At 39.3% G+C, this 26,350-nt stretch overlaps 1 protein-coding gene across 1 annotated transcript in view; it reads left to right on the top strand.

The window, feature by feature from the left end:
- The window catches only part of NBEAL1 (neurobeachin like 1), a 97,120-nt gene that overhangs the window by 18,882 nt on the left and 51,888 nt on the right, over positions 1 to 26,350 (top strand). The window contains exons 3-14 of the mRNA XM_064161562.1: positions 834 to 925; positions 7,153 to 7,314; positions 8,658 to 8,739; positions 8,902 to 9,029; positions 11,821 to 11,903; positions 14,516 to 14,601; positions 16,073 to 16,379; positions 17,307 to 17,413; positions 21,099 to 21,185; positions 22,592 to 22,675; positions 24,109 to 24,207; positions 24,312 to 24,892. Coding sequence (XP_064017632.1) covers positions 834 to 925; positions 7,153 to 7,314; positions 8,658 to 8,739; positions 8,902 to 9,029; positions 11,821 to 11,903; positions 14,516 to 14,601; positions 16,073 to 16,379; positions 17,307 to 17,413; positions 21,099 to 21,185; positions 22,592 to 22,675; positions 24,109 to 24,207; positions 24,312 to 24,892 — 1,898 coding nt within the window. The remainder of the gene's footprint in view (positions 1 to 833; positions 926 to 7,152; positions 7,315 to 8,657; positions 8,740 to 8,901; positions 9,030 to 11,820; positions 11,904 to 14,515; positions 14,602 to 16,072; positions 16,380 to 17,306; positions 17,414 to 21,098; positions 21,186 to 22,591; positions 22,676 to 24,108; positions 24,208 to 24,311; positions 24,893 to 26,350) is intronic.

The following is a 26,350-nucleotide window of genomic DNA, read 5'->3' as shown; positions in this document are numbered from 1 at the left end:
ACTATCTCAAATGTAACATTTTAGCAGAATTTTCCTAGGGTGGTTTGTGGTGGTAGTATCTGCGCTCCCTGCTAGTGCTGTACCCTGCCCTGAGGAACTGCTGGCTGCAGACAGGGTCTGTGTGGGCAGTTCAAGGCAGGGTTGGATGTGGCACTTGGTGCCATGGTCTAGCCTTGGGCACTGTGGTAAAGGGTTGGACTTGATGATCTGTGAGGTCTCTTCCAACCTTGGTGATACTGTGATACTGTGATACTAAGAACAACTAGGCAGCCTAACTGTAAATCCCTGTCTGCTTCATTGTTATCAGGTATACAAGCCACAGCCTCCACGTTGTCTCTTGGAACACTGCAGTATTGGGCTCTAGCTGCCATATTGATCAATGAATGAAGCAAAAATCAAATTATTTTGTGGTTAGGATTGTTATTTGAGTTCTTATTTCTTTGGTTGTTTTTTTTTTTAAGCCATTAAAAGTGTTATATACTAGTGTGTGTGTGCCATCAGTGCTAGAATATACCAGTGACTGTAAAGCTGGTACTTGCTACTCTGAAGACTAAGTAGAGATTGTTGGTGAGGGAGAAGCTAAAATTGCTTGATTGTCATCAATACCAGGAACTCATGAACTAACGAACAGAGCAGGATTTGCCACATCAGCATAACATGACTGAGAACAAAGGACACATTAAAAAAAATCAGTTCCAAAAATCTGTATATTCCCTTCTTTCTCCTGGTTGAAATGTGTTAAAGAAGAGCTTTCCATTCAAGTTACTACTACAGACTTCTTGATGGATTACTTTCAGTGCAACATTGTCCAATATTCTCTTTTGTTTTTACAGAAAGATCCAGATTACCTGAAGCTCTGGTTGGATAGTTTTGTTTCTAGCTATGAGCAGTTTCTGGATGTGGACTTTGAGAAGCTGCCGACCAGGTATGTAGAATTACAGACCTGATCATCTTTGTTTGACACATGAAACACACCTGGTTGAGAGCCCAGTCGTGTTCAGCAGAAATACTGTCTTTAAACAGGATGAAGATTTTTAATTGTTGAATGACACTTCCATTCTTTCAAAGGCCAAGATGGGTTGTGAATGATTAAACTAGGCAAATACTGGCATTTGCATTATATCAGGAGATGGCATGAGTATCCATCAGTTTTGTTCATGGAAAAAATTGTTGTTCTTTGTGCATTTTTTCAATAGGTATTCATCAAATGTTGTATATGAAATCATTTTAGTCAGTAATAGTGCTTGGTATCTGTATCAACAGTGAATGAAGAGAAGCAAGGTGTAGGTAAAGAATTTTTTTGGTGATTGTTTTTAAGATTAAGGATAAGGTGAAATGCTTAAAAAAAGATTTGGATACTGTAGCTGAAAACATTTTAAAAATTAGGATGTGCACAAATGATAGACTTTAAAGTGATTTCTTTGTATATATCTGTGAAGTCTTAGTTCAGGACCAAAGTATTGCTTGCTTCACTCATCTTGCTGACCACAAGTTCTCAGATATAATCATGAGGTCGTATTGAAGTCTAAATTCTGAGAGGCATATTTAGTGTTTTGAATTTGTCTGCTGTGTTCTAAGGATTGTGTTTTCAAGGCTAACTTGGCAAATGAGTTATAGAAGCTTAGGAACGGGATGTTTTCTCTTGGTTTCAAAATGCTTGCATGAGCTAAGGACTTTAAGAAAAACAAATGTTACAGGAATCAGAAGTCGTGAGAACCAGCCAGTATCATAGCTGGTACCACTACTTGTGTTTGACTGCAAAGAATGGCTCTCCCTGCATGATGGCTGCAGGCCAAGCCCTCTTGAAATCAATGGAAATTCTTTAATGGGCTTTGGATGAGATCCTGTTTGAAGTGTAAGTGATAGCCTCTACTATTACAAGGAAATGAATGCTGCAACAGGATCTTAGTGGATAAAACCTGAGCTTCTCAACGCTTTGTATTAGAAGTTTCCACATAGTGAATGCAAAATATATAGTAAAATTACCAATAAGAAAGACCTTCAGATTGATTCTGAGTTATTTTAGAAGATCTCTTTTCTTTTCAGTGTCAAAAATACATCTTTCTTTCTTTAGTTAAGGGAAAAGGTTTGTACTTTGACACAGGGTATCTTTAACATATACTGCTACATATTGAAATCTGAACATTGGAAAAAAAGAATGTCTTGGTGCTTTGGAGTTTTAAATGTGTTTTGGTTTGTATGTGTTCATGGGGTTTGGGTTAATTTTTGTTGGTTATTTTTACAGAAATTTATTTAGACATAAAACCAAACAAGAAGCTTAGCTGTGCAGAACACTTCTTAGCTGTGGAGAGCACATCTTCATTGTGCTAAATGAGGGTTTAGTGAACATAAAAATAGTGGGTTTTGTTTTTCTGGGGTTAGTGACAGGATTAGTGATTTAGTCTGGAAGAATAGGCCTGTGTGGATTAAGACTCATTTGTGTAACAGCTGTAGAGAAAGTGTATCAGAATAACATAGGGATGAAGACAGATCATTCCTGTGCTCTGATGACTGGATTAAACATTACAGTGTTTGAGAGATGCAATAATTAACAAAGAATTGCAGGCTTTGCCCTCCTTTGCATTTGTGAGATAATCAGGTTTGTGAAAAGTAGCATCTTTCTGGAATTTATCAGTTTATATTGCAGATATTTGTGTTGTGGAACTGATCTTTTTGAACCTTCAAGAAAGAACAAGTAGGTAACTGTGGAACCACCAAATTCTCATTTTCCTTGACTCCTCTTGGGGCTATAGGACCCTGTAGACTCAATTTAAAAAAAAGAAAAAAAAACTTTTGTACTGAAACTGCTCATTAAGTAAATAGTTCTATCTTTTGGTCTTGGAAATAATAAATGATGCCAGCTAAAGTGAGAAACGAAGTGGATTAGTACTTCTTTTTGTACCTTATATAAATCTTGGTATGCTTTACAGATCCATGTTTGAAAGACCTTGTCTACTGAAGGGCAAATGACAGGAAATAATGAGAAACAGTGTAGTGAGAAAAGAGCTTGTAGGGATTGCTGGACAAAACTAGCCTGTTGGAAGACAGATATAAGTTTTGTGTCAATATAAAAGATGCTCACTGGTTTTAGCTGCCAAGAAAACACCACTTGAGAAATGTAATGAAACTATTAGTCTGGACTGGTTTTGCTGAAAGAAAGACTCTTAGTTGGCACTGTCACTTGCTGATTTAACTGATAAGAATATTTCTTCCATAAATTAAGATAATAATTTCCTTAAGTCTGCACTGGAAATCTGAAAGATGCTACATAGTGCAAAATTAGAGAATAGCTAAATATAGAGACCAAGTGTATCCAATAGCATGATACGACTCTATAAGGAGATCTTATACAGTTTGCAGCTTATAGGCTTGTACAGCTTCAGTTCTACCTTCATTTTTCTGCATCTACTCTATATTTTTAAGTGAAATGGTTTCACTAAAGGTGTTTTCAATGAGTTTACTGAAAAGATGAAAATAGTTACACTGACAGTTTTGAGCATTGAATAGAAAAGTTTGGTGCACCTGTTTTTTCTGTGAGAACATTTGTTCATCTCATATGCATTTACTGTGAACAGGATAAAACCTTTACCAGATGGTGGGAGTTTTCCCCTCACTGAAGGAGAGGAATTTCCATTTGGTTTAATACTTTCAGAAACAACAAAGGCCTCCAGAGTGATGTCATGCTATTTTTCTGCTCTTGGTTTGCATGATCACAGGCTTATGTGAAGTACCATAGAAACAGTACTTTGTTAACTTATTTATTTCAAACCCACATAAAATTATTCAGGGATCATGATAGGAATGCTGATGATATAGTTTCATGGTTGTTGAAAAGTAAAACCTGTTTTTTTACAGCATTGTGCTCCAAAATGCTTATCACCGGCAGAGGAGAGATTGAAAATCCCAGTGCATATGTTTGATCATAGTATGTGAATATAATACAGAGACTAATTCAACTTCCTTTTGCATACCTGAGATGGCTTTTATATTGCTGCATAACCATGCTAATGTAATGCAAGGAAATCATAACTAAAAAAACCCAAATGTGTCAAGGTCTTTTTTGTAACTTCAAGGTAGAGCACCAGCCATCAAATAAGAATGGCACATAAGGTATCATTTCTGAGATTTTTTTTTTCCTTCCCTTTGGAATACTTTGTTTACATAGTTAGTTGTGTCAGGGAAGGATTGGCATAGAATCATAGAATCAACCAGGTTGGAAGAGACCTCCAAGATCATCCAGTCCAACCTAGCACCCAGCCCTATCCAATCAACTAGACCATGGCACTAAGTGCCTCATCCAGTCTTTTCTTGAACACCTGCAGGGATGGGTACTACACATGTAGAATTATGACTTCCATATTTTTGTGTTGATACAGTAGCAATTTGCTCTGAAATAAAAAGAAGTTTGATTACTTACAGGTATTTATTGATTGATTGATTTATATACCTAATACTATATTTGGTTTGAATAATCCCAATTAGTATTTCTTGTTCCAGTCTTGCATGAGACAGTAAATTCTTCTGGGTTGTACAGTGGCAGAGGTGGGCAGATATTGCAGAAAAAAAATATTCTCTGGGACTTGAGGCATGAAGGATATGCTTTTCTGAAGTATGTTAGGGTCATATTGAAAAAGACTTTTTGGCCATTTAAGGAAAATGACTTCTGGATATATGATTTCAGCTGTCAAAGAAAAAACTCTTCCTAATAGAGAGCTGGTCACCTATCCAGTTGTGAGGAGCCGTGCGTATAGTGCTAGAAGGTGTGAATCTGTTGTATCTTGAGAGGTGAATGTGCCATTGTAGGAATTAAAATATCTTTTTTGAGTTTTGTTGGTAAAAAGCAGTTGCTCTCAATTTTATTGGTTTAGAGCCCAGACTCTGTAAAAATTGTGTTCAATCTTTGATGAATCCCAAGATCTGAAAAGCAAACTGCACAGCTCTAAAGAGGCAAAGGAACAGAGTTTGGTGCTCTGTGTATCTCTAAGTATCACTTGTTTTCTAGGACATAAGAACATGCCTTATATCTGTCTGGTCATTTTACTAAATTTGGCCTCAGTTTTTGCCTTCTTACAGATTTCTTTTTCAGCTTGGTAAGCTAAACAAGGTATTGTTCCCATGTTCTGTCGAACAGTCACTGTCGCGCTGTTTGGAATCAATCATTGCGTTTCTCCACGCTTTTTGATGCCTTGCACAGGTGCATCGATGCAAGTGTTATATTAGTGAATTTTTGAGCTAGCTGAATTTTTCATTTGTTGCCATTTTCCCCCTGGCTTTGGCTATGTCACAGGGTTTTGTAACCTCTGAGGCTCTTGCTTACGTCTGTCTTTTCCTGTGTAGAATTCATAAAGAATGTGTCAGGGTAAACAGCTGTTGCCTGAGGCAAACTCTCTTTAGCACATGCAGCAGTGGATAAACAGGCTTCAATTGCTGTGGTAGGATAGGTACACTTAACCCCAATACAACAATATTTTTGTGTCTCCTAAAAACAATTAGATAGCAGTAAAAAACTGTATTTGCTTGGTTAAGTATGGGATAGTTTTTCACACAAAAGCAGTGTGCCAAGAGTGAGGTGGATTTTGGCGAGCCCTCTTTCCTGTGCATTCAGATCCTGATTTTTAAGTCATTTCATCTCATTGTGAGCAGCTTTCTTTTTGTATTTAGTCATATTTTGTATGGCTTTTTGTAATGCATGTAAGAAAGATCGGAGGTTCACTGTGGATGAATACCAACTAGATCTCAATAGTTAGTTAATAATTGACATCTAGTTCAGCTTTTAATCATCATCTGGAAGTAAAAAATACTCCTCTTCTGTTTAATTTTCTTGTTTCATTCTCTTGAAGTCATCCTTTACCTCATTCAGGGATTTCCAGGGTCACCTGTTGACCTGCTGAAGACCATGCCATTTTGCTGTGACCATTAAGGCTGGTTTATTGCATGGAGGAGGGTTTAAGAATCCACTTAATTAATTTTTAATACTTTTGGGTTTTTTTTCAGTGTAGTTCTGTGGTGGTTTGGGTGTTACCCACCCCCCACACACTTAAGAAAATCACTCAGACTAGACTCAGTTGATCTGTGAATTGAATAAAGGTTTATATTTACAGCATAGCACAATATACAAGCAGATATTTACAATAGAAACAGCTATAGACAGAAAAATACAAGTTAAAAGTAATACAGAAACACAACAGCCCTCCCAGAAACCAGAGTCCCCAGGAGGGGCTCCCAACCTCCCTTCCACTTTCACCTCACCCCACTGCCTTACCCAAGACTTTGCCGTACACTCAAGGTAGTTTGGAGGATTGGCCAGGGGGGTTAGGAAGCAGATGGATTAGTCAGGCAAGTTACAGAGAGAGGTTCATGCAGCCCCAGAGACAGAGAGCGACTCTGTTATCTATATTTATGTTCTTGTTCTTATACATCTCAGCAAGCCCATGAGTAAAGTAGACATCACCATTGTTTCTCTTTCACAGCCTGTAATCTAATTCTTCTCACCAAAGCATTCTATCTAGCTTCAAACTGGCACAAGTTCATTGCTGGGATTGTATGTTGCCACCATCATGCTTCATTGGAAAAAGGGCAACAAAGCTGGTGAGGGGCCTGGAGCACAAATCCTATGAGGAGAGGTTGAGGGAGCTGGGCCTGTTTAGCCTGGAGAAGAGGAGGCTCAGGGGTGATCTTATTACTGTCTACAGCTACCTGAAGGGGCATTGTAGCCAGGTGGGGGGTGGCCTCTTCTCCCAGGTAACCAGCAATAGAACAAGGGGATGCAGTCTCAAGTTGTGCCAGGGTAGGTATAGGCTGGATATTAGGAAGAAGTTCTTCACAGAGAGAGTGATTTCCCATTGGAATGGGCTGCCCAGGGAGGTGGTGGAGGCACCGTCCCTGGGGGTCTTCAAGAAAAGACTGGATGAGGCACTTAGTGCCATGGTCTAGTGGATTGGTTAGGGCTGGGTGCTAGGTTGGACTGGATGATCTTGGAGGTCTCTTCCAACCTGGTTGATTCTATGATTCTATGATTCTATGTTTGTGAGCTATCAGACCAGTAATTTTTCTTATAGAGGTTTATTGGAACACTACTTGAATACTTTGGAATTGATTGGTAATGTGTCATTTGCACAATTAACAATTCTGCCCGTGTTTTCTTCTCCTTAGGGTGGATGATGTTCCTCCGGGAATATCGCTGCTTCCTGATAACATTCTTCAGGTCCTCAGGCTTCAGCTGCTACAGTGTGTCCAGAAAATGTCAGATGGACTAGAAGAGCAGCAGCAAGCTCTGTCTCTTTTACTTGTGAAGTTCTTCATCATCCTTTGCAGGTAGGTGTTCTGATTGCTACATCAGCAATGTGATTGTTTTGTTTAAGAAATCTTACTGCAGCCTATCAATACAGATACTAACGAGACATACAGTGTGATTTAGCACTTTGTGGTAGGAACAGAGAAATGGCATTTCTCACAGTCTTCAAGTTAAATGAAGAAGGGATAAAAGAGAGGAGAGCAATCTAATCATCTTAGCAATAATGTTTGTCATGAGAAATAGAGTAGAAGGGGAATAGACATTAAATTCCTTGTAATTATGTAAAATACAGGTACAGGAATTCCAGATATGGTGTACCTGGTATAAGAAATAATATTAAAAGAAAAGGCACACTCTAACAAGTCTAGGGTATGAAATAACTCATGAGGGAATTGTACAGGAAGAAATGTTTCACATTCTTAACATACTTAAAATTCCATAAACAACTTGGGAAACTAACTTACTACACTGTTAATGCAACTGGCTTTCTTCTGTGCTTTATTTTGTTGAAGCAGGTGAATAAAATGGTTTTAGGAATCTATTCCTCACTGCTTCTTCAGTCTTCTATTATAACCTGCATTAAGGGAGAAAAGAGGTAAAATATAACAGGGAATCTCATTTTTCAAGGAGTATTTGAAGGATTGGGTTTTTTTGGGTCCTTCAGCTCTCTTTAACCCTGAAACAATGCAAGGAGTTGTAGGGTGGTGTTTAAGTATCCTGGAACATTAAATGAGCTGAGTAGATAATGGTACTGTGTTTCTGAATTACATACTGTGGTCAGTTTTATTAATTGCTGAAAAAAACTCCTTACATCATCCCTCTAGTATTTGATCTTTGTGGTTTGTCCTCAAGACTGAGAAGCAACATGTGTATGCTGTTTCTTCGTTGCTATTGACTTATTTATGGTCTAAATGGAAATATTAGATGCTTTTGTTTTCCTTGGGAGAATTTACAGTGAATAAATGCTGCTAGATAATCTGTTTGCTAAACTTTTAGAAAGCCTACACACTGGTAACGTGGGATAAGTGGAAGTTACTGTCTTTGTTATCAGATACCATTTCTGAGCTTTCTATTTAGAGAGTCCTGGGAATCTACTTAACCTCTGAAACCCCAAATTCCAGATAGAACTGGCCTACAGCAAAGCAAATCAGGCCTTTTGTTTCCTTCCTGTTAGAAGAAAACTTTAGAGCTGTTACTGTGACAGAAATAAACATTTGAGTACATGCAGTCTTTTGGAGAGTACTTATGAAATGCCAATATACTTTTATATGATGATAGACAGAATGCTAAAATGAACATTATTTGAACTTGCCTCAGATGGTACACTCTGTACATTTTTGTGGTTTTTATATTGTCTTCATAGAAATTTGGCTAATGTGGAGGAGATTGGGATGTGTTCATACATTAACCATGTTATCACCATGACTACGTTATACATTCAACAGGTATGTGGTTAACAATTCACGTCTCTTATTTTTGCCATCCAATACTTCTTGCTCCTACTTTTGTGATCCGCTTTTTCAGTAGTAGTGTAGTGCGGCGGGGGAGATGAAGATTGCTTTTCAACTTCTAGCAATCTGCTGACCATGGCTTTCTTTTTTCCTCAGTTGAAAAGCAAAACAAAAGAAAAAGAAGTGGCTGATCAGACCCCCATAGAAGAATTTGTGAGACACGCGTTGGCTTTTTGTGAAAGTCTCTATGATCCGTATCGAAACTGGAGGCAGCGAATTGCAGGGTATGTGTGGAATAGGGCAAGATTATAGATACTTTGAAAGACAATTCTAGATGAATTATAAAGTTTCTGACAGAACTACTGCTGCCTCACGCAAAGTAACATGTATGTTCTCCTGTTTCATTTTACAGCTCTTGAACAGTGCAGTTCAGGTGGGATTTCTCCCCAAAGATGCAGTCTTTAGAATGGGATTAGTGGATTTTTTTTTCCCTACCAAAACCCAGGCATCCTAAAAACAACTTTACTGCCACTAAAGTTGTCAGAGTGCTCATAAATCCTGTTCCATTTACACAAGATCACAGAATGTCAGGGGTTGGAAGGGACCCAAAGAGATCATAGAGTCAACCACTCTGCCAGAGCAGGACCATACAATCTAGCTCAGGTCACAGAGGAACACATCCAGATAGGCCTTAAAAATCTCCACTTTAAAGAGAAAGAAGAAGGAGACTCCACAACATCTCTGGGGAGCCTGTTCCAGTGCTTACAGTTCCTCCTTGTGTTGAGGTGGAACCTCTTGAGCTGCAAAGGAGGTTGTAGCCAGGTGGGGATCGGTCTCTTCTCCCAGGCAACCAGCAACAGAACAAGGAGACACAGTCTCAAATTGTGCTGGGGGAGGTATAGGCTAGATATAAGGAGGAAGTTCTTTACAGAGAGAGTAATTTGCCATGGGATTGGAATGGTCTGACCAGGGAGGTAGTGGAGTTGTTGTCCCTGGAGGTGTTCAAGAAAAGACTGGATGAGGCACACGACATGGTCTAGTTGATTGGCTAGGGCTGGGTGATAGATTGGACTGGATGATCTTGGAGGTCTCTTCCAACCTGGTTGATTGTATGATTCATTGCTCCTTATCCTATCACAGGGAGCAAGTGAGAAGAGCCTGTCTCCTGCCTCCTGTCACCCAGCGCTCAGATATTTATAAACATGTATTAAATCCTCTCTCAGTCTTCTCTAGACTAAAAAGCACCAGGTCCCTCAGCCTCTCCTCATAAGGCAGTGCTCCAGTCCCATAATCATCCTCGTAGCCCTCCACTGGACACTGGACACTCTCCAGCAGATTCCTGTCCCTCTTAAACTGGGGAACCCAAAGCTGAACATGGTATTCAAGACGAGGTCTCACCAGGGCAGAGTAGAGTGGGAGGAGAACCTCCCTTGATGTGCTGGGTACACTCTTCCTAATACACCCCAGGATCCCATTGGCCTTCTTGGCCACAAGGGCACATTGCTGTCCCATGGATAGCTTGTTATCCACCAGGACCCCCAGGTCCCTCTCTCCCCTGGGCTGCTCTCCAGCAGATCACCTCCCAACCTGTAGTTTTAGTGGAGAACACATCACAAAAAGAGTTGTGAGGCTTTCCAAAAGATGGAAGTATGGAGAGACAGTAAGTGGGCTCTCCAAGATACTTAATTCCTGTCATTTTAGGCACAGGCAGTGTTTTTTGAAACTAGTAGTGATTCACTTTTTCTGTTACATCAGACTCTTCAGAGACCTCTAAGTTTCTGTGAGATTTTTTCACTTACAATTCTCCTCTATTAGCCCCAAATTCATAATGTTAAATGTGCATAATCTGTTATAGTTAACATGTTTTCTGCTGTTGTTGCTGCTCTCATTCAGAGCTGATTTTCCTTTAGCTTCTGAATTTTATTTCTGTCAGGACCATTTTGACATGCATCAAATACTGAACCTCTGCATGCAAATAACCAAAGGCATAGAGAGATCGTGTATAGGGTTACGTAGGCAAACAAAACCTCAAGTTCCATTTTCATGGCATGCATGCTTCAAAGCCTACTAGCTCTTTGAGTTGCATTTGTACAGCAAGTCACATGTCTGGCTCTGCAAACAGAGTGGGGATCATGTGAACCTTGGCCTCTGGACTTCCTCTGTAGCTCAAAATCTGCAGTATGCCATAATACTACATGGACTGCTAAGTTGTTTTCAGAGTTAGTGTACCTAAAGCCAGCACAGGATCTTAGCTAGAATGCAAGTGCTCAAAATCAGTGAGTTTACAGCAAGTGCAGGTGCAGAATTTGGCAGTGAATCAACATAATCACACCACTAAACCATGTTGTTATTTCTGAAACAGGATGTGACTTAAATACCTTTTGAAAATTATAGTATATTTACTGGCAGTCTAGAAGTTAAAATTATGTTTGAGGATATGTGAAGAGGTCTTTCGTTGTAACTGACTGACAGGAGGGTGCTTCCGTGGCTTGCTTCATTCAAAACCTGGCCTATGTTTCTAAACTGGTGGAACAAGGATGCCAGAAGGAATGGGGTAGACAGACTTGGTTGAATTTGGGCAAAAGAAGTTACTGCAGATCACAATATAGACATGCTCCTTCTTTGGAAAGAAGTTTTTGAGTGTATCAGTAGAATTCTCTCCCTTTAGGTTTGAGGGGTTTTATTTTGTGACACCCCTCCCTCTGCCTCCTGTAATGACCTTGTAAGTATTTTGTGCTCACTTCAGGGTGTATGTTTAAGAAATCTGGCAACTTAGCTGGTGGCTTAGTTATAGTAAGCAGGGACTGAGTAACAGATTGCTGGCTTTTCTTTTTTTATTTACTTAACTAAACAATATTGTGACAAGCTCAGGTATTTCTTGGAACAGAATAGTAAATACAAGAGTAGCTGTGATTTATGTTTTCAAACAAAATACTACTTGAACTTTTAAATCTTATGGGCAAAAGATAACTCTTAATTTTAGGCAATGTTTTCTACCATGAGGCTATAAATTAATAAGCCGTAAAGGAGTAATATCTAATTTCTTCTATGTATCTTTTTTTAATGCCATGGCAGACGTTTCCTTAGTGCCGTTGAAAAGAGCAGGCAGAAGTATAAACCAGCATCCCTCACTGTTGAGTTTGTCCCTTTCTTTTACCGTAAGTATTATCAACAGCATGCTTTAAAGTTGTCGTCTTTGGAGAAGTGAACTTAGTGACACCCAGTTCCTTTCCCCTAAGAATGCCTGATAAATGTAAAAGCCCCTTACTTGCTTTTGGAGACTGAATGAAGTGCCGTGCTTTGTGTGCTTGTTTTTTGCTCTGAGCATCACCATTTTGCCATTCTGATTCTTCTGTCTCCCTCTCTGGAGGTTTTCAAAATCCGCCTGTGTGATCTGGTGTAGGTGATCCTGCTCTGGCAGGGGGTTTGGACTAGATGATCTTTTGAGGTCCCTTCCAGCCCCTGACATTCTGTGATCTCTGAAAACCTGGGTGATTTTAGGCTCCTTTCAGTGCCTCACGTGGTTTAATAGGGCTGATGCTGTGAATTGCTGGTGTTCCATTTATTACAGTATATACACTGATCACACGTAACATCTCTGTAGCAGTTTTAAGTAGCCTGTGTGGAAAAATAATCTTAGGAAAGTGTCCTTGCATTTTTGTCTCTTAATGTGTTTTAACATCTAGAATGAAGGAAACCATACCACCCAACTAGCACATGCTCCTTGGACTGAAGTTTGGGGAGCTGTGTTATTTTGTCTCTGGTTAAGTCATTATATACCATGATGGCTACTTCAAAATTAATGTGCTTTTGCCATTATAGGTTAGCTGTGTGGAAGAGGAGGACTTAGATGTCCATGTTCTGTACTTAAATCTTGGGAAGGCAGGGTGCTCAGCTAGTTCACCAGTTTAGCACATCAAAATCCTAGTGCCAGCAGGAATATGCTGGAAGGGTGAGGATATGGGTAAATCAGCCCTTTTTGCAGCCAGCTGTTAATTCAGCTTAAATTAAAAACAAAAGCTTCCTTCCTAGAGTGTTAGCATTTTCTAATTTGGTTTCTCAGGCTCGAGTCACACTCCTGCTGTTCCTTGAGATTCCCTCTCTGTGTATGTAAAAAAGCAAGAAATTGCTGAGTATGTGCTTTAGACATTCTGCCATGGCAGCACTAATTTAAAATCTTTTTGGTCTGCCCAGTCTAATGATTCAGTCTCCTCAGTACTGCTCTCTCAAATCTGCCTGAGGTTCCCCAAAAGTTTCAGAGGCTATGAGTCTAAGGAGTGATTGGGTTAGCAGACTAAGTGTGGTCATCTAAGCTTTCCTTTTGAAGACCAGATTTTAAAAAGATCTGCGCAATTTTCTTTTAGAAGAAAATGACATTCAATATGTAGACAGAAATCTTCCTTGAAATGATTAGTAATTATCTTAAAGGCTAAATTATTATTTTAATGACTAAAAAATTCTTAGGTTGTCTATTGTTTGCTTAAAATATCAATTTTTACAAACCCAAGTTGTCATCTGTTCTCTCTCATAAAGTTACTGGAAATTTTACAACGGTGGAATTCCAAATAAAATAATTCCTTGTAGCTTGTTGCAGTGTCTTTGTCTAGCGTTACTGCTGTAGCAGCAATATCTAGGTTATACCTCTAGGTAAGAAGAGTTCCTTAGGCTGTTTATAACTCATTTATATCAGGTAGGGCACTAGAAGAGATGCAGGATAATTCTCTTTAAAGAGACTCCTCTTAGAAAGGTTACAGACCTGCACATGCTTCCCTGGGATGTTTGGTTTAAAAAGGAGCAAGCTCAGGTACTGTTTTTCTGAGCTGCCTACATTGCATGTGACATTAGACTTTCTGTGCCATGATTAACCTTTGTCATGCTTGCTAATTGCTTTACGTTAGCATGCTCTTCTGTATGTTGCTAGTATGAACAAACTGGCTTCCTTTTACATTCTGGGCCAGATTAAAAGTTGTATCACAGTATCATCAAGGTTGGATGAGACCTCATAGATCATCAAGTCCAACCCTTTACCACAGAGCTCAAGGCTAGACCATGGCACCAAGTGCCACGTCCAATCCTGCCTTGAACAGCTCCAGGGACGGCGACTCCACCACCTCCCCGGGCAGCCCATTCCAGTGTCCAATGACTCTCTCAGTGAAGAACTTTCTCCTCACCTCCAGCCTAAATTTCCCCTGGTGCAGCCTGAGGCTGTGTCCTCTCGTTCTGGTGCTGGCCACCTGAGAGAAGAGAGCAACCTCCTCCTGGCTAGAACCTTCCCTCAGGTAGTTGTAGACAGCAATAAGGTCACCCCTGAGCCTCCTCTTCTCCAGGCTAACCAATCCCAGCTCCCTCAGCCTCTCCTCGTAGGGCTGTGCTCAAGGCCTCTCCCCAGCCTCGTCGCCCTTCTCTGGACACGCTCAAGCATCTCAATGTCCCTCCTAAACTGGGGGGCCCAGAACTGAACACAGTACTCAAGTTGTATGTCTATAGTTCTGCCTGCCTGCATGAAAGGTGTTATGCAAGGTGAAAGTCTGGTCCAGTGAATTCCTGGTAACTGTGGTCTTCTTGTGTTACTTTGCTAATGCTAGAATGTCTAATTTACATGAAAGAAAATGAAAGTTCTATAGTGATGATTTGAAATTTGCATGATGGCAGGGAGTAGAGAATCTTTCTATTATTCTATTGATTTTTTGGTGGGTTTTTTGAGAGGAAAAAGACTTTGTATAATTTATGACCAAAGAAAGGAATCTTTTTTTTTATTTATGCCTGTTAGAATGTTTTCAAGAAAGTGAACATCTCAAGGAAAGCCTGAAATGTTGCCTGCTGCATCTTTTTGGAGCTATTGTGGCTGGTGGTCAGGTAAGGTTATTCTGAACTCTTTCCAGCTTGCCGAAGACTTGACACGCATGTTTGTAGTTTAAGACTTCTACATACCCCATAACCCAGAAGTGAGAAGAGTTTATTCTTGCCTGTGAACTGTCTTATGAAGTTTGGGGTTGTTTTGTACAATACTACCTTCAGTGCTAAAAGCTAGGTCTTGCTTTCAAATAACAGTAGAAATTTGCTGCCTGCATTAAGTTGATATGAATATGTACCTATTGTGATATTTTCCAGTCATAAAAAATATGCATAACTAGATTAGGAGTTTCCCCCTGCAAAGATAGAAGTTTTGTATCAATGTTTGAAATTCATCTAGCTTAAGTCTCAGTGTTGGAAGAATGCTGTTTCAGCATGAGGCACAAGGCCTTTATAGCTTGGAAGCTGTTTAAAATCTTTGAAGTAATGTGAAGGAGGATCCATTCATTATTAACAAAGCAAATATCTGCTGCCATGGCTGACTTCTGTTAGGTGCTTCTAAGTCTGGTCACAAACAAATGTTACTTCTGACAATGCAGAAGAGAGAGCTTTTTAGGATGTTGCCATGGAGCAGCAAAGCCAGCCACTGTTCTACCAGAAGAGGCAACCATGATGACCATGCAGGCAAACTGACCTCACTGGCAAAAGGTGCTGTCTCACTATGCCTGACCAAGGTGATCAGAACAGATCTGAAGATAGTAACCAGGATCAAGCACCCTCAGATAACTAGACAAGTCTGTAGTGATAAAGCCTGAGATCTAGCCAGGAAGTCTGGTCAGCATAGGTTGAGGATTTGATCTAATGATGGTAACTAGGGTCAGTCAGGAGTCCAGTGTTTTCCTGGCCTGTCCACAGGTCTAATATCAAGCTGGGCACTCACGCTTGGGTTCAAGGTAGTATATGGCCAGGCATGGGTATGGCTGCAAGCACAGCTCAGGCAGGTGTGAAAATTAAGAGCTTGAAAGCTTCTTAAAGTTCTCTGTGAGGCTGGGCTCCTGCCCCAGATATATGGTGTCCCTGAACCTATGCAGTTAGACCTTCAGGAAGAGAATTGAGGGACATGCACTCAGGACCAAGACAAATGTATGCTAATTATTAGGTGCTTTTCAAAAACAAATGTAGTATTGTGAATCTCATGATCTAAAATGAAAATTCAAGTGAAAGTTTTACTAGAATTGGGAATTTATCAAGGCTGCCTTCAAAGAATTTCATAGCAGACACTTAAATTATATTTATTTTTCCCTGTAAGTATTCTTTTTGAAAAAGGAAGTTTAGTTAATTGAAGGAGATGGGATGCAGTTCATCAGTATAATCCAAATAGAATGTTTCATATTTACTTAACAATTAAAGAACATCAACAGACATAATAATGAGTATTGCGTGATTCAGAAAACTCGAACTGTTGGTTTGAGGGGGTTTGAGTTTATTTTATTTATTATTTCTTTAATAATTTCTCACCCCCCTTGGGTTTCAGAGGAATGCTCTTCAAGCAGTATCTCCTGCCACCATGGAAGTCTTGATGCGTGTTTTAGCAGACTGTGACAACTGGGATGACAGGAACCCTGAGGAAGTGAGCAGGAAGGCAGAACTGACTCTGAAGTGCCTAACAGAAGTTGTGCATATCCTTCTAACCAGCAGTTCTGACCAGCGACAAGTGGAGACGAGTACAATATTGGAGAACTATTTCAAACTGCTTAATTCAGACCATTCAGCTTTACCTAATCCAAGGCGATGCAGGCAGTGGGAGAGCCAGTTCATAGCACTACAGATTCAAATGCTAAGTGAGTACTCAATTGTGCAATTCTTTCAGTATCTCTTGATAATAATTAGGAAGCAAATAATGATTGAATCATATTAGTATAACTGACTGTGGTACCAAAAAATGTTCACTTGGCTAAATAACTAAAAGATTTGAAACATTTCTGCATTGACATTAGTTCAGATGTATTCTTTTTAATCATTCACTACAAAAAAACCAGAAAAACATGCTGAATTGCTGTAATTTAACCAAAGTTCATGCACTGCCAGTCCCACTTGAAAAAACCCACCTTTTGCTAGGCAACAGCTGATATTCATCAGCACCTTACCTGCAGAATAAGACGAGTCTCCAATAAAACACCTATGTGGTGGGTGTTCTGTGATAGTTCACTCTTTAAATGGTATTACTGGAAACAGTAGCCAAAAATAATGGTCTGAAGCAGTTAAGTTTAAGTCATTGGAATTCAGGATTTGCAGGTTTTTTTCTACTTTGATGTTTAGAATGGGAAATACAAATAGAAGTATTTATTTTCCCAAGCTTTCAGGAAGACCAAGGCTGTGAAAAACTCTGCAGTAAAAGGCTGCTGTGGAATGCAGAGTAATTGCTTGGTGAGGAAGCATTTGTGTCCTTTAAGTGAAGGGCACACTGCTTATGTACTCACAAATGGCAATGACTTTAAACAGAGTCCCAGTACAATCAAAGATACTTTGTGCCTGAATTTCACTCCAGATATACAATAGATTATATGTCACAGCATCAAAACGTTTAGCTTTAGACCTAGTGCTCTATGCTTAGAACTCATGGCATTCTTGAGCAAAGAATTTACATCATATAGTCTGTTGTATATTTCCCCCTCCCCCCCATGTTTGTTATGTAACGTGCAGAGAAAATACCTAAAGAACTTGGGAAGTGTTTTGTCTTTGATGCCAGTTCTGTTTTAATTTTATAGATACCATCACAGCCATGTTAGACTGCACAGATAGGCCTGTACTGCAGGCAATTTTCCTTAACAGTAACTGCTTTGAGCATCTCATTCGACTGTTGCAGAACTGCAAGGTAAATTTTCCCTTATCAGGATATTTTTAACAAAACCTATCTTGTAGTATTGAAGGCATACTGGTTATCTTTTAAATTTTTCTTCTGAATTAAATGGAATTTTATAATGTCTGTGTACTGGGAATAAAGATTTGGATTGATTAGAGCCACTAATTCAGTGAAAGATCTGAATGGTCCAAGTTGCTATAAACTTTTATTCCTATTTAGTTGCTCTAAATTTTTATTCCTAATGAAGTTTATTGTCTGTCTTGGTAAAGCAATGAATGTTTATTTTGAATTGTGAGAAAAATACCTTTACAGACCCCATTCAGTATCCACAATATGTTAAGGTTGCTACTGGAGTCAGTTCCCCCTCCTGGTTGGTGGTTTTCTTTTTTTTTTTCTTGTCCCCCTGTATTCTGTCATCATTTTGCTGGGAAGTCCCTTACAAATGCTGCTGGATGGAGGTCTGAATTCTAATTTCAGAGATAAAGTTTTCCATTAAGAAAACCTTTCTGGTGTGCTTTTATAAGTATATAACAATGCTTGAGTCTTGTGTAGCTGATGTAAAACATGAGTTCAGGCTGTTATAAACGTTCTTCAGTTTTTCTCCTACGTGTGTTTAGTGTTTACATAGATGTTGTGTTTTCATCTCAATCCCAGATTGTCATAACCTGCAGGATACTGTCTTTCACTGACTGCTTTGTAGTTTTCACTTTTCTCTCTGCAAAAGAACGTAAATGCGATGTAACTCTGTGGAATACTTCATTTCTCTTTTTGTGATGTGTTCATGGTGTAGCTATTTTGAGCTCTTCCAGTGCTGGATAATGTAATGCTAGCTGCAGTGTATGATTTGATTCAAATCCATTTTGATTTTGTATCAGAACATAGTGCAGTGGTATATGAAAAATAATTTGAATTATGTCTTAACTGTAGTTATAATCAGTGGCAGAGCACCAGTTGTTTTCAAGTGTTTTGAATAATGTTAGTAGGGTTTTTTTAATCTTCTGAAAAGACATTGTTTGACCTTTCCTTTCTCCTCTTCTGTTTGGGAACCTGCCTATTTTTATCTGACTTTGTAGTCTGTAAGGGATATCTTTTTTAGTTTCTTCTTAAGTAACAAAGTAGTGTGATGTTCATGGAGACTAGCTATGTTCCTGTTCTCATATAAACAACTGGTGAAATTTAAGACAGCAGGAAGAGCTAGTCTATTTTTGCAGGTTCTTTTATTTTTATTTTTCCAATAGGTATGTCAAAAGATACACTCTTTGAGTTTTGTTTGTTTGTCATAGTCTCAGATGTTACTGTGATTGATTTGGTATCAATGCTGTCAGTTTGCTACATAGTGGTGTGGGTTGTGTTTTGTTTTTCAGCCTTTTACGGTCAAAGATGGGAAGTAGGGAGAGTGGAAATTGGCAAGATGTTATCACAGTATCACCAAGGTTGGAAGAGACCTCATAGATTATCAAGTCCAACCCTTTACCACAGAGCTCAAGGCTAGACCATGGCACCAAGTGCCACGTCCAGTCCTGCCTTGAACAGCTCCAGGGACAGAGCTGTATTTGTATTTACCAATATAGTGTATCATCATTCTTTTTCAAAGCCAAACAGTTAGCTCTGGATTTAGGATTTCTCTGTATTAACTGGGTATTGAGACTGTATTTCTAGATCTTTTTTTATTTACCTTTGAAGATCTTGGTACTGAGTTTGCCAGCAGGCTGTGTAAAGTGTGTTCTGCAGCCCAGCTGCAGCCCTGCTGTCCATACACATGGGAATCTCATGATGCTATTGGATCATCAGCAAATTTGAGATGCAAGGCATTTCCATGGAAAGGAGTAGTAAAGAAAAGGCATACAAAGAGCCCCATGGTAAAGACAAGGGGTAATGAGCACAAGTTGCTACTGGGGAGATTCAGACTGGATGCCAGAAAAATGTTTTTCATCATTCAGACTATTAAACATTGGAATAAACCCTCAAGGGAGATGGTAGCTTCCCCTACATTAGACACTTTCAAGGCCAAACTTGATAGGGTGCTGGGCCATCTCATTTAAACTATACTCCTACCCTGAGAGGTTGGACTAGATGGTTTTGAGGTCTCTTCCAACCTAGTTTCTGTTAATTTATGCAATCTGTTTCTGCTGTAGATATCCCAAAGTATTTGGAGTTCAACAGTCTTCTAAACTTTAAACCTTAAGGCTTCTGCTCTAGGCTTAGAAAACTGCAAAAAGCCTGTGTGGTTAAGTTATGATGATCCAAATATTGGTTTTTTGCCTGTGGCATCCAAAAAGAGGATTCTGCTTTACAGGTGTCAGGAGGTACTTAATCTGTACTGAGTCATTTAACAAAGTTGCTTCATCAGTCCTGAATCTTTTCTCATCTGTTAAACTCTTCTAGGTAGAGATCAGACTTTGAGCAATGCAGAATGACTACTAGCAGTGAGCCTGCTTAAAAATAAAATAATTATTTTGTGAACAAGTTTTAAATTAAAGGCATGCAGACATTGTCATAAAAATCTGTTTTTCCATTTTTCATGTCTTACCAGAACTGATATGGAAGTCAGGGTTTTTGTTTGTTTATGTCTTTATACACTTCCATTTCACAAGCACAAATAAGAATATTGGTGTTACAGCCCTCTGAGGCAGTGTTCAGTACCCTTGGCTGTGATATACCTTCCAAAATGTGTTTCTAACTATGTGCTTTCACACCTATGTAAATCAAAGTAATATCTTTGGTGTTGTCCTTCTGTTTGTGCTTATTTATGGAAATTGATTTCTCAGGTTACTCTTCTTCAGAGAGACTATTTAGTGGATCGTGGAACAAAATGTATAGGGGTTAGGGGAAGACAAATTCTTAGTTTTTATTCCCACTAAAGGAAAATGTTGTGCCCCTTTCTTTTTTTTAACCCAAGGTACCTCTCAAGCTTTTTTATCAGGATTTTTTTAGCACTCCAATATAATCTAAAACCAGAAGAAGATAAATTTTAATCCTGATTAGGTTATAGCTGAATTTAATGAGCTTTAAACTTGTAAGTTCAGGAATCTGGCTAGGAATCTAGCTAATCTACATAGAGCAGTTTTCCTAGTTAAAAATGTCCTATGGGTATATGTTTGATTTAAAGCTGTTTGCAACCTGTCTAATTGTTAGAATGATTTCAGAAGTATTTTGCCCTTCTTCCTGCCCTAAACACTACGTATCATAGAGATTTTTGCTGCCATTGTTGTTAGAGGATTTAAATATTCTGCCAGGGTATCTCCAGCCTTCACCTAAGATGATGTATAAGTGGATAACAGTGAAACATTTGTATGTATTTCTTTGCTAATACCCCACTGTTGTCTATTTCTTACAAGGAAATTTTTTGAGCATCTCCTGTCATGTTGCATATTTTACATGAAATAACAGTTGATAAGCCAGTGACCTGTATGAATTCCAGATAGATCTGTTTTGTTGTCTCAACAATTACATGGTTTTCCTTTGTTTCTGGGGGGGAAAGAAGCTGTTACTATTTAGTAGAAATACAGTCTTCAATATTGTATGGATTAACATTAGGCTAATCTCATAGGAGGATTTCATCTCACCAGTGTGAGAACTTTTTTGTTTGTTCATTTTTTGAATGTGAAATACAAATCCAAGGCAGCCTCCACAGGTTTGGCTGCATGTAACTGTTTAATGCAATTATATCCATTATTCTTATCTCTGTTTCTAACAGCTGTTTTTAAATGCTAACAATAAAGTGGCAGACAAGAGTGAGAAAGACCTTGCCAACAAATTACTGACAGAAATGAATGAGGACCAGGTACCTACCTAACCTGTACTTTGCTTCAATGGAAGTCAAGACACAATCACAGGAAAACTGATTCCTGTGCTTCACCTTAACCATTCCCCTTTTGAGCCTTTTAGAGCAAGGTGAACTGTGTGCTGCATACATCACTGTTTTCTATCCCTGGAAAAAAATTCTCTAAGTAACAGATTGAATTCAACCTCAGTTTTATTCTTTTACTTCAAATTGCATATATTTGCAATAGATTGAGCCTCAGTTATGCTTCTTTTAAGGAAAAGGTGAAGTACATGAATGGAATCCAAATAAATTCTATCAATCTGGTGATGATTTTTTTTTCCTCTTCCTTTCCTCTTTTTTTGCTTCTTTGTCTCAGCACTGTGGTGTTTTGGATTCTGGGGCCTTGTTTGTGAATCTCAATGGTTTTACTTGATGTTTTGATTCTTTGCTTGTTATCAAGCACAGATGTTTCCAATACAATGGACAGGCTGAATCAGGGAGGTAGGAATAGCCTGTGCTTTAATTTTCCCAGAGTACTGTACAAAGTTTCAAATGCAAATTGTTGTTGTATTAATTTAATAGTAGAATGATTTGTTCTGATGAAAAATGTAAAGAAATGCTAAATACAAGGTATGGTAATCTACAAATTGTGATTCTGACTAATAGCTTTGGCTTTTGTAGAAACTTTTTGACACTCTAACTGCATGTAAATGTTTCTTCACATCTAACACAGTCTTCTGATTCTTGACTTTTCATTTTCAAAATAGATCTGAGATGCATATAATATTTCAGAGATGATGAAACAGACTATGTTTGTTTGCAGTTTTGCTAGTTAGGTTCACTGATGGGTGCAAAGTAGTGTTTCAATGTTTTCATCCTTAAAACCACCACGGAAATATCAATATGAGAATTTATAGAAAAGACCCTCAAAAGATGCATTAAATTGGAAAGAGATGTTGAGTGATGCAATGAGACTACCAGCGAGGCAGCCACCTTACTGTGCTGGTGTGACTTTTATAACTTGTGTGTGTGTTGCATTGGCGTGTAGGGATTTGTATGGAGGTGCCTGACTGACCAGCAGCACACACACACACACTACGTGTAGAGGTTTCCTAATTTGTTTTCCTCCCTCCCTCTTGAGGTTGTCCATTAGCCGCATGAGGAAATCCTGTTTGTCCATCAGAATATTTGAAGTGCAATGTGTTTGTGAATGCTTCTCTCTTCTTCAAGTGTGTAGATAGTTGTCTGCTCTTACATAATTCCTTGTAGGTCATGGGGTTATGAATTCTTGACTGTTGGGGAGGTGATTGTTGAGGCATGTTGTCATACTCTTGGTTTGCCTTCTGGCAGGTGGCACGGTGTAGATTTGGGAGCTGAGCTGTATTTTCGTATTTGTGTGTAACTTCTGTATCTGCTATTTCCAGGTATTTCAGGGACACCTAGACCGCTTGGCAGTATCAACCATTCAAGCCCTCACAGCAGTAATGCACAACTCTCCAGCTGCTAAGGTAACATTATATGTGCAGAGGCCTGATTGCAGTTGACTTTTTGATCTTGTTTCCAGTTAGTGTTCTTTATCAGAATATCTTGATAAATCTTGCTGATGAAGGTGAGCAGATTATGGTCATTCATTCCTGTCAAATAGGAATAGCTGATTAGCATCCCATATCCCTTTATACATATCTAATGGCTGGACACTGAGCCATCTTCTGTTAAAACTGGAAGATCAGAGTGTTAATGGCAGTTGGAATCTATAATGGAGGTACAAATAGTTGAAAGTACATTGTTTCTTGTCCCATGAATGAAGGGTGGAATTAATGGGTGTTTGCAGGAATTTTCAGGGAAGACTTTGTGTTGTAGTTCTATCATGACATTAAACTAACCCAGGGCTGTAAAAATGTTGGTCTTGCCATGCCCATGCCCTTCCTTTGTAGTTATTCTTGTGGTTTGATAGGTGAATGGGTTGTGGTTTGTTTGTTAATCTGACTGGAAGCTAAGACCATAGAAAAATGGTGTTTATTTGTATATTAATTAGTTGATTAGAATCATTCCATGACTGAATGATTCCCTAGACTTGGCACAGAGGAGAGTCATCTGATTTCATTAGAACTTGGAATATAGTTTGAGGGAGAAACAACAGGGTCAGTTATGCTCCTTCAGAGCATTACTCAGTGTTACTTCTCCACTGACTATGGGAGGCATGGGAGGAGTTGTATATTGGAGGTGGGGACTGGCACAGTTCACAGAGGGTCAGTACAACTTTTAATTTGTACATCCACTACAACATGTATTTTTTCTTTCCATACTTACCTAAGCAATCAGCTCAATTCTGCTGACAGAATATTTTCTTTTTTGAAGAACTAAATCTTCATTTCAGAGCAGAATACAGTCAGGAGAAGAATATCCACTCCTTTTGATGGGTTGGCTGCTTACTGATTAAACCATAAATGGATGCTTTAGTTTGGATTTTGCTGCTTAATTATATAGATTTTTTTCTTTCTAAAAATTCAATTAGCTTGGGTGGTTTTCAATCAACCTGATTTAGGAAAACCTTTTACATAAGAATTAATATTGGAATACTTGTAATTCTCAGTGTAATCACTGTATTTCATGATATAGTTTGCATTAAAAATGAAACTATTAGTATTTGGTGATAGAACAAACATTTTGATTGTACTAAAGCAATTGTATTCTTATATAGGTGATTAATAAAATATAACTTTGATCATTTATTTATCTGCAGATGAGAAGGATCTCACTGCAGCATGGTAGAGATAGCACAATGGAAATATTACCCAAAAAAGATCCCTAGCCCGTTAAATATTATTCTTATATTCTAGTTACTTTGTGGTTTATGTTGTGTTAAATTAGAACCTGCTGTGGTAGATGAGCATTTTTTGTCCATTTTATTTGTTAGTGAGACTGGGATTTTTGTCCTCAGGAAGTCTTCAAGGAGAGAATTGGTTATGCACACATGTATGAGGTACTAAAATCACTGGGTCAGCCCTCACGAGAATTGCTTGAAGAACTCATGAACATGGTGAGATGTGCTTGTCTTGAATGCTAACATGCTTGCAACTTTTCAATGGTAATTCTAGCCCTGTTTTATTATATTTCATGTCTGAGTTCTCTGCTGTTTTTCAGGCTGTTGAAGGTGACCACATGGCCGTTGGGATACTAGGCATTAGTAATGTCCAGCCTTTGTTGCTGCTTATCCAGTGGCTTCCAGAACTAGACTCACATGACCTGCAGATTTTTGTCTCAAATTGGTTGAGACGAATCTGCTGCATTAACAGACAGAGTCGTGCTACATGCGTCAATGCAAACATGGTCATCCGTATCATTGAGACACTAAATTCCCACTCCGCGCTCCATTGTTCTTCGGCAGAGAACCTGATTGCCCTTTTGGGCTCTTTGGGGAGCCAGTCAATGGGCTCAGAAGAACTGCTTCAACTAATACGACTCCTGAGGACTGAGGAACCAAAGCAAGCTCACCCTTATGTTGTTGCAGTGATGCGAGCCATTCTAGCAATGGCCCGGAAGCAGGGAATGGCTAGTGCCTTGCAATATTTCAACTTGAACCACAGCATGGCTGGAATTGCTGTCCCATCAATTCATAGGTGGCCTGGCTCTGCCTTTTCCTTCAACGCCTGGCTCTGCCTTGACCAGGACCGGGTGGACCCTAGCACAACTAGCAAGAGTGGCAAGAGGAAGCAACTTTATAGGTATAGTTACTCTAACTACTCCAACAGCATAAATCTAGGTCTTATGTGCCCTGTGACATGACATGGTGCCCTGTGATGTGTGATACATCATCTTGACTTTGTAGAATGCAGTATCTAGTGTTGGGGTCTGGAGGCTGGCGAGAGGCGAGATCGGAGCACTGAAGAGTCGAGACAGCAGCTTGCTATGCATCAGTACAATTTTATTAGGGTAGTGCAGTGTCTTATGTAGTGCTCAGAGGAGGTGTATCCAGGCAGCCTGGGGCTGGCACAAGTGGACAGTACAGATTGGCCCCAGGCCACGTGCAGGGTGCAGATAGGTTACCCTGTGGTAAACAACCTGTGGTTCCCACCCCAGGGGGCTGGCAGGCTCAGCTCCCTGGAGCTGTGTCCGCCCCAGGGGCCGGCAGGTCCAGCCCTCTGCAGGTGTGCATGGGTTGCTCACAGTCCACAGCCAGCAAGCTCAAGGACATCTCCCATCACAAGGTCTCATGTTTACAGCTCATGCCCCTCTGCGGGAGAAATTCTCCCACAATCTAGTGCTTAGTTTTTGAAGGGGTCAGTTTTATCTGTTACCAGAGTCAGGCTGTTACAGTAATAAGCACATAGTTTCTCAGTTAGAATGCTTTAATGTCTACACTTTCAATATCCATAACTCCAAATTGTAAGATTCAAAGCTTAAACAAACAAAACTTAAAAAAAAAAATCAACCTCCAGGAAATCCCACCCCAAACAGAGCAACCTATGCAGTGTTTCCCATAAAGGTGGTTAAATCTGGATTTGTCATAAGAGCACAATGACATTTGCTTAAAATAGTAGACATTGACAAGAATGGTTCTTGGTATAATTTCACATTCTGTACACTAACATTCATTAGCAAACAAAATGCAGAATGGGGGCTTAGTAACTGAATAATCTTTTGCTCCCTTCTGTCTGTTTTACTGCACTGCAGTTTCAGGGAAAATGTTGAAGAATGCATTTCTAGTCATAAAAGAGATAATATTTTCCAAACCCTTGTGTCCTAGAGTGTTGCTTCTGTTTTTAATAAGCATGGTGGCAGATGGAGGCTCCTTGGATTTCCTCAGCTGCCCTGTTTATGTGTGTAGTGCAGTCGTGATGAAGTGTGCCACCTGATGACCTGCCACGCCACTTGTTTCCAGAGTTTGCTACTGTGTCCTACTAAAACCTTAAGTAGACTGCAGGTCTAGAAAACTGGAGTGTAATTGCACTGAAGAGTAAAAAAGCCACAGCAGGATTTCATTGTGATGATACTGTACCGATAACTGGCTGGGTTTGTATCATTTTATGTAAGATTTGGAATACATTCTTCTAGTTCTGGGAGGCTAAACCAGTATTGCATTGAAATTCATACAATAAAAGGGAGAATTGAATTCTGGTTTCATCTTGAAATGTTAAGCACACAACTGAAAAAAACAGATCTAGTTGTTGGTTTACAGTGTT

Source organism: Pogoniulus pusillus, chromosome 2 (genome assembly GCF_015220805.1).
Source record: "Pogoniulus pusillus isolate bPogPus1 chromosome 2, bPogPus1.pri, whole genome shotgun sequence".
NCBI classification, from domain to species: domain Eukaryota; kingdom Metazoa; phylum Chordata; class Aves; order Piciformes; family Lybiidae; genus Pogoniulus; species Pogoniulus pusillus.
Note: the sequence above shows the minus strand (reverse complement) of the source record. Positions and strands in the feature narration are given on the sequence as shown.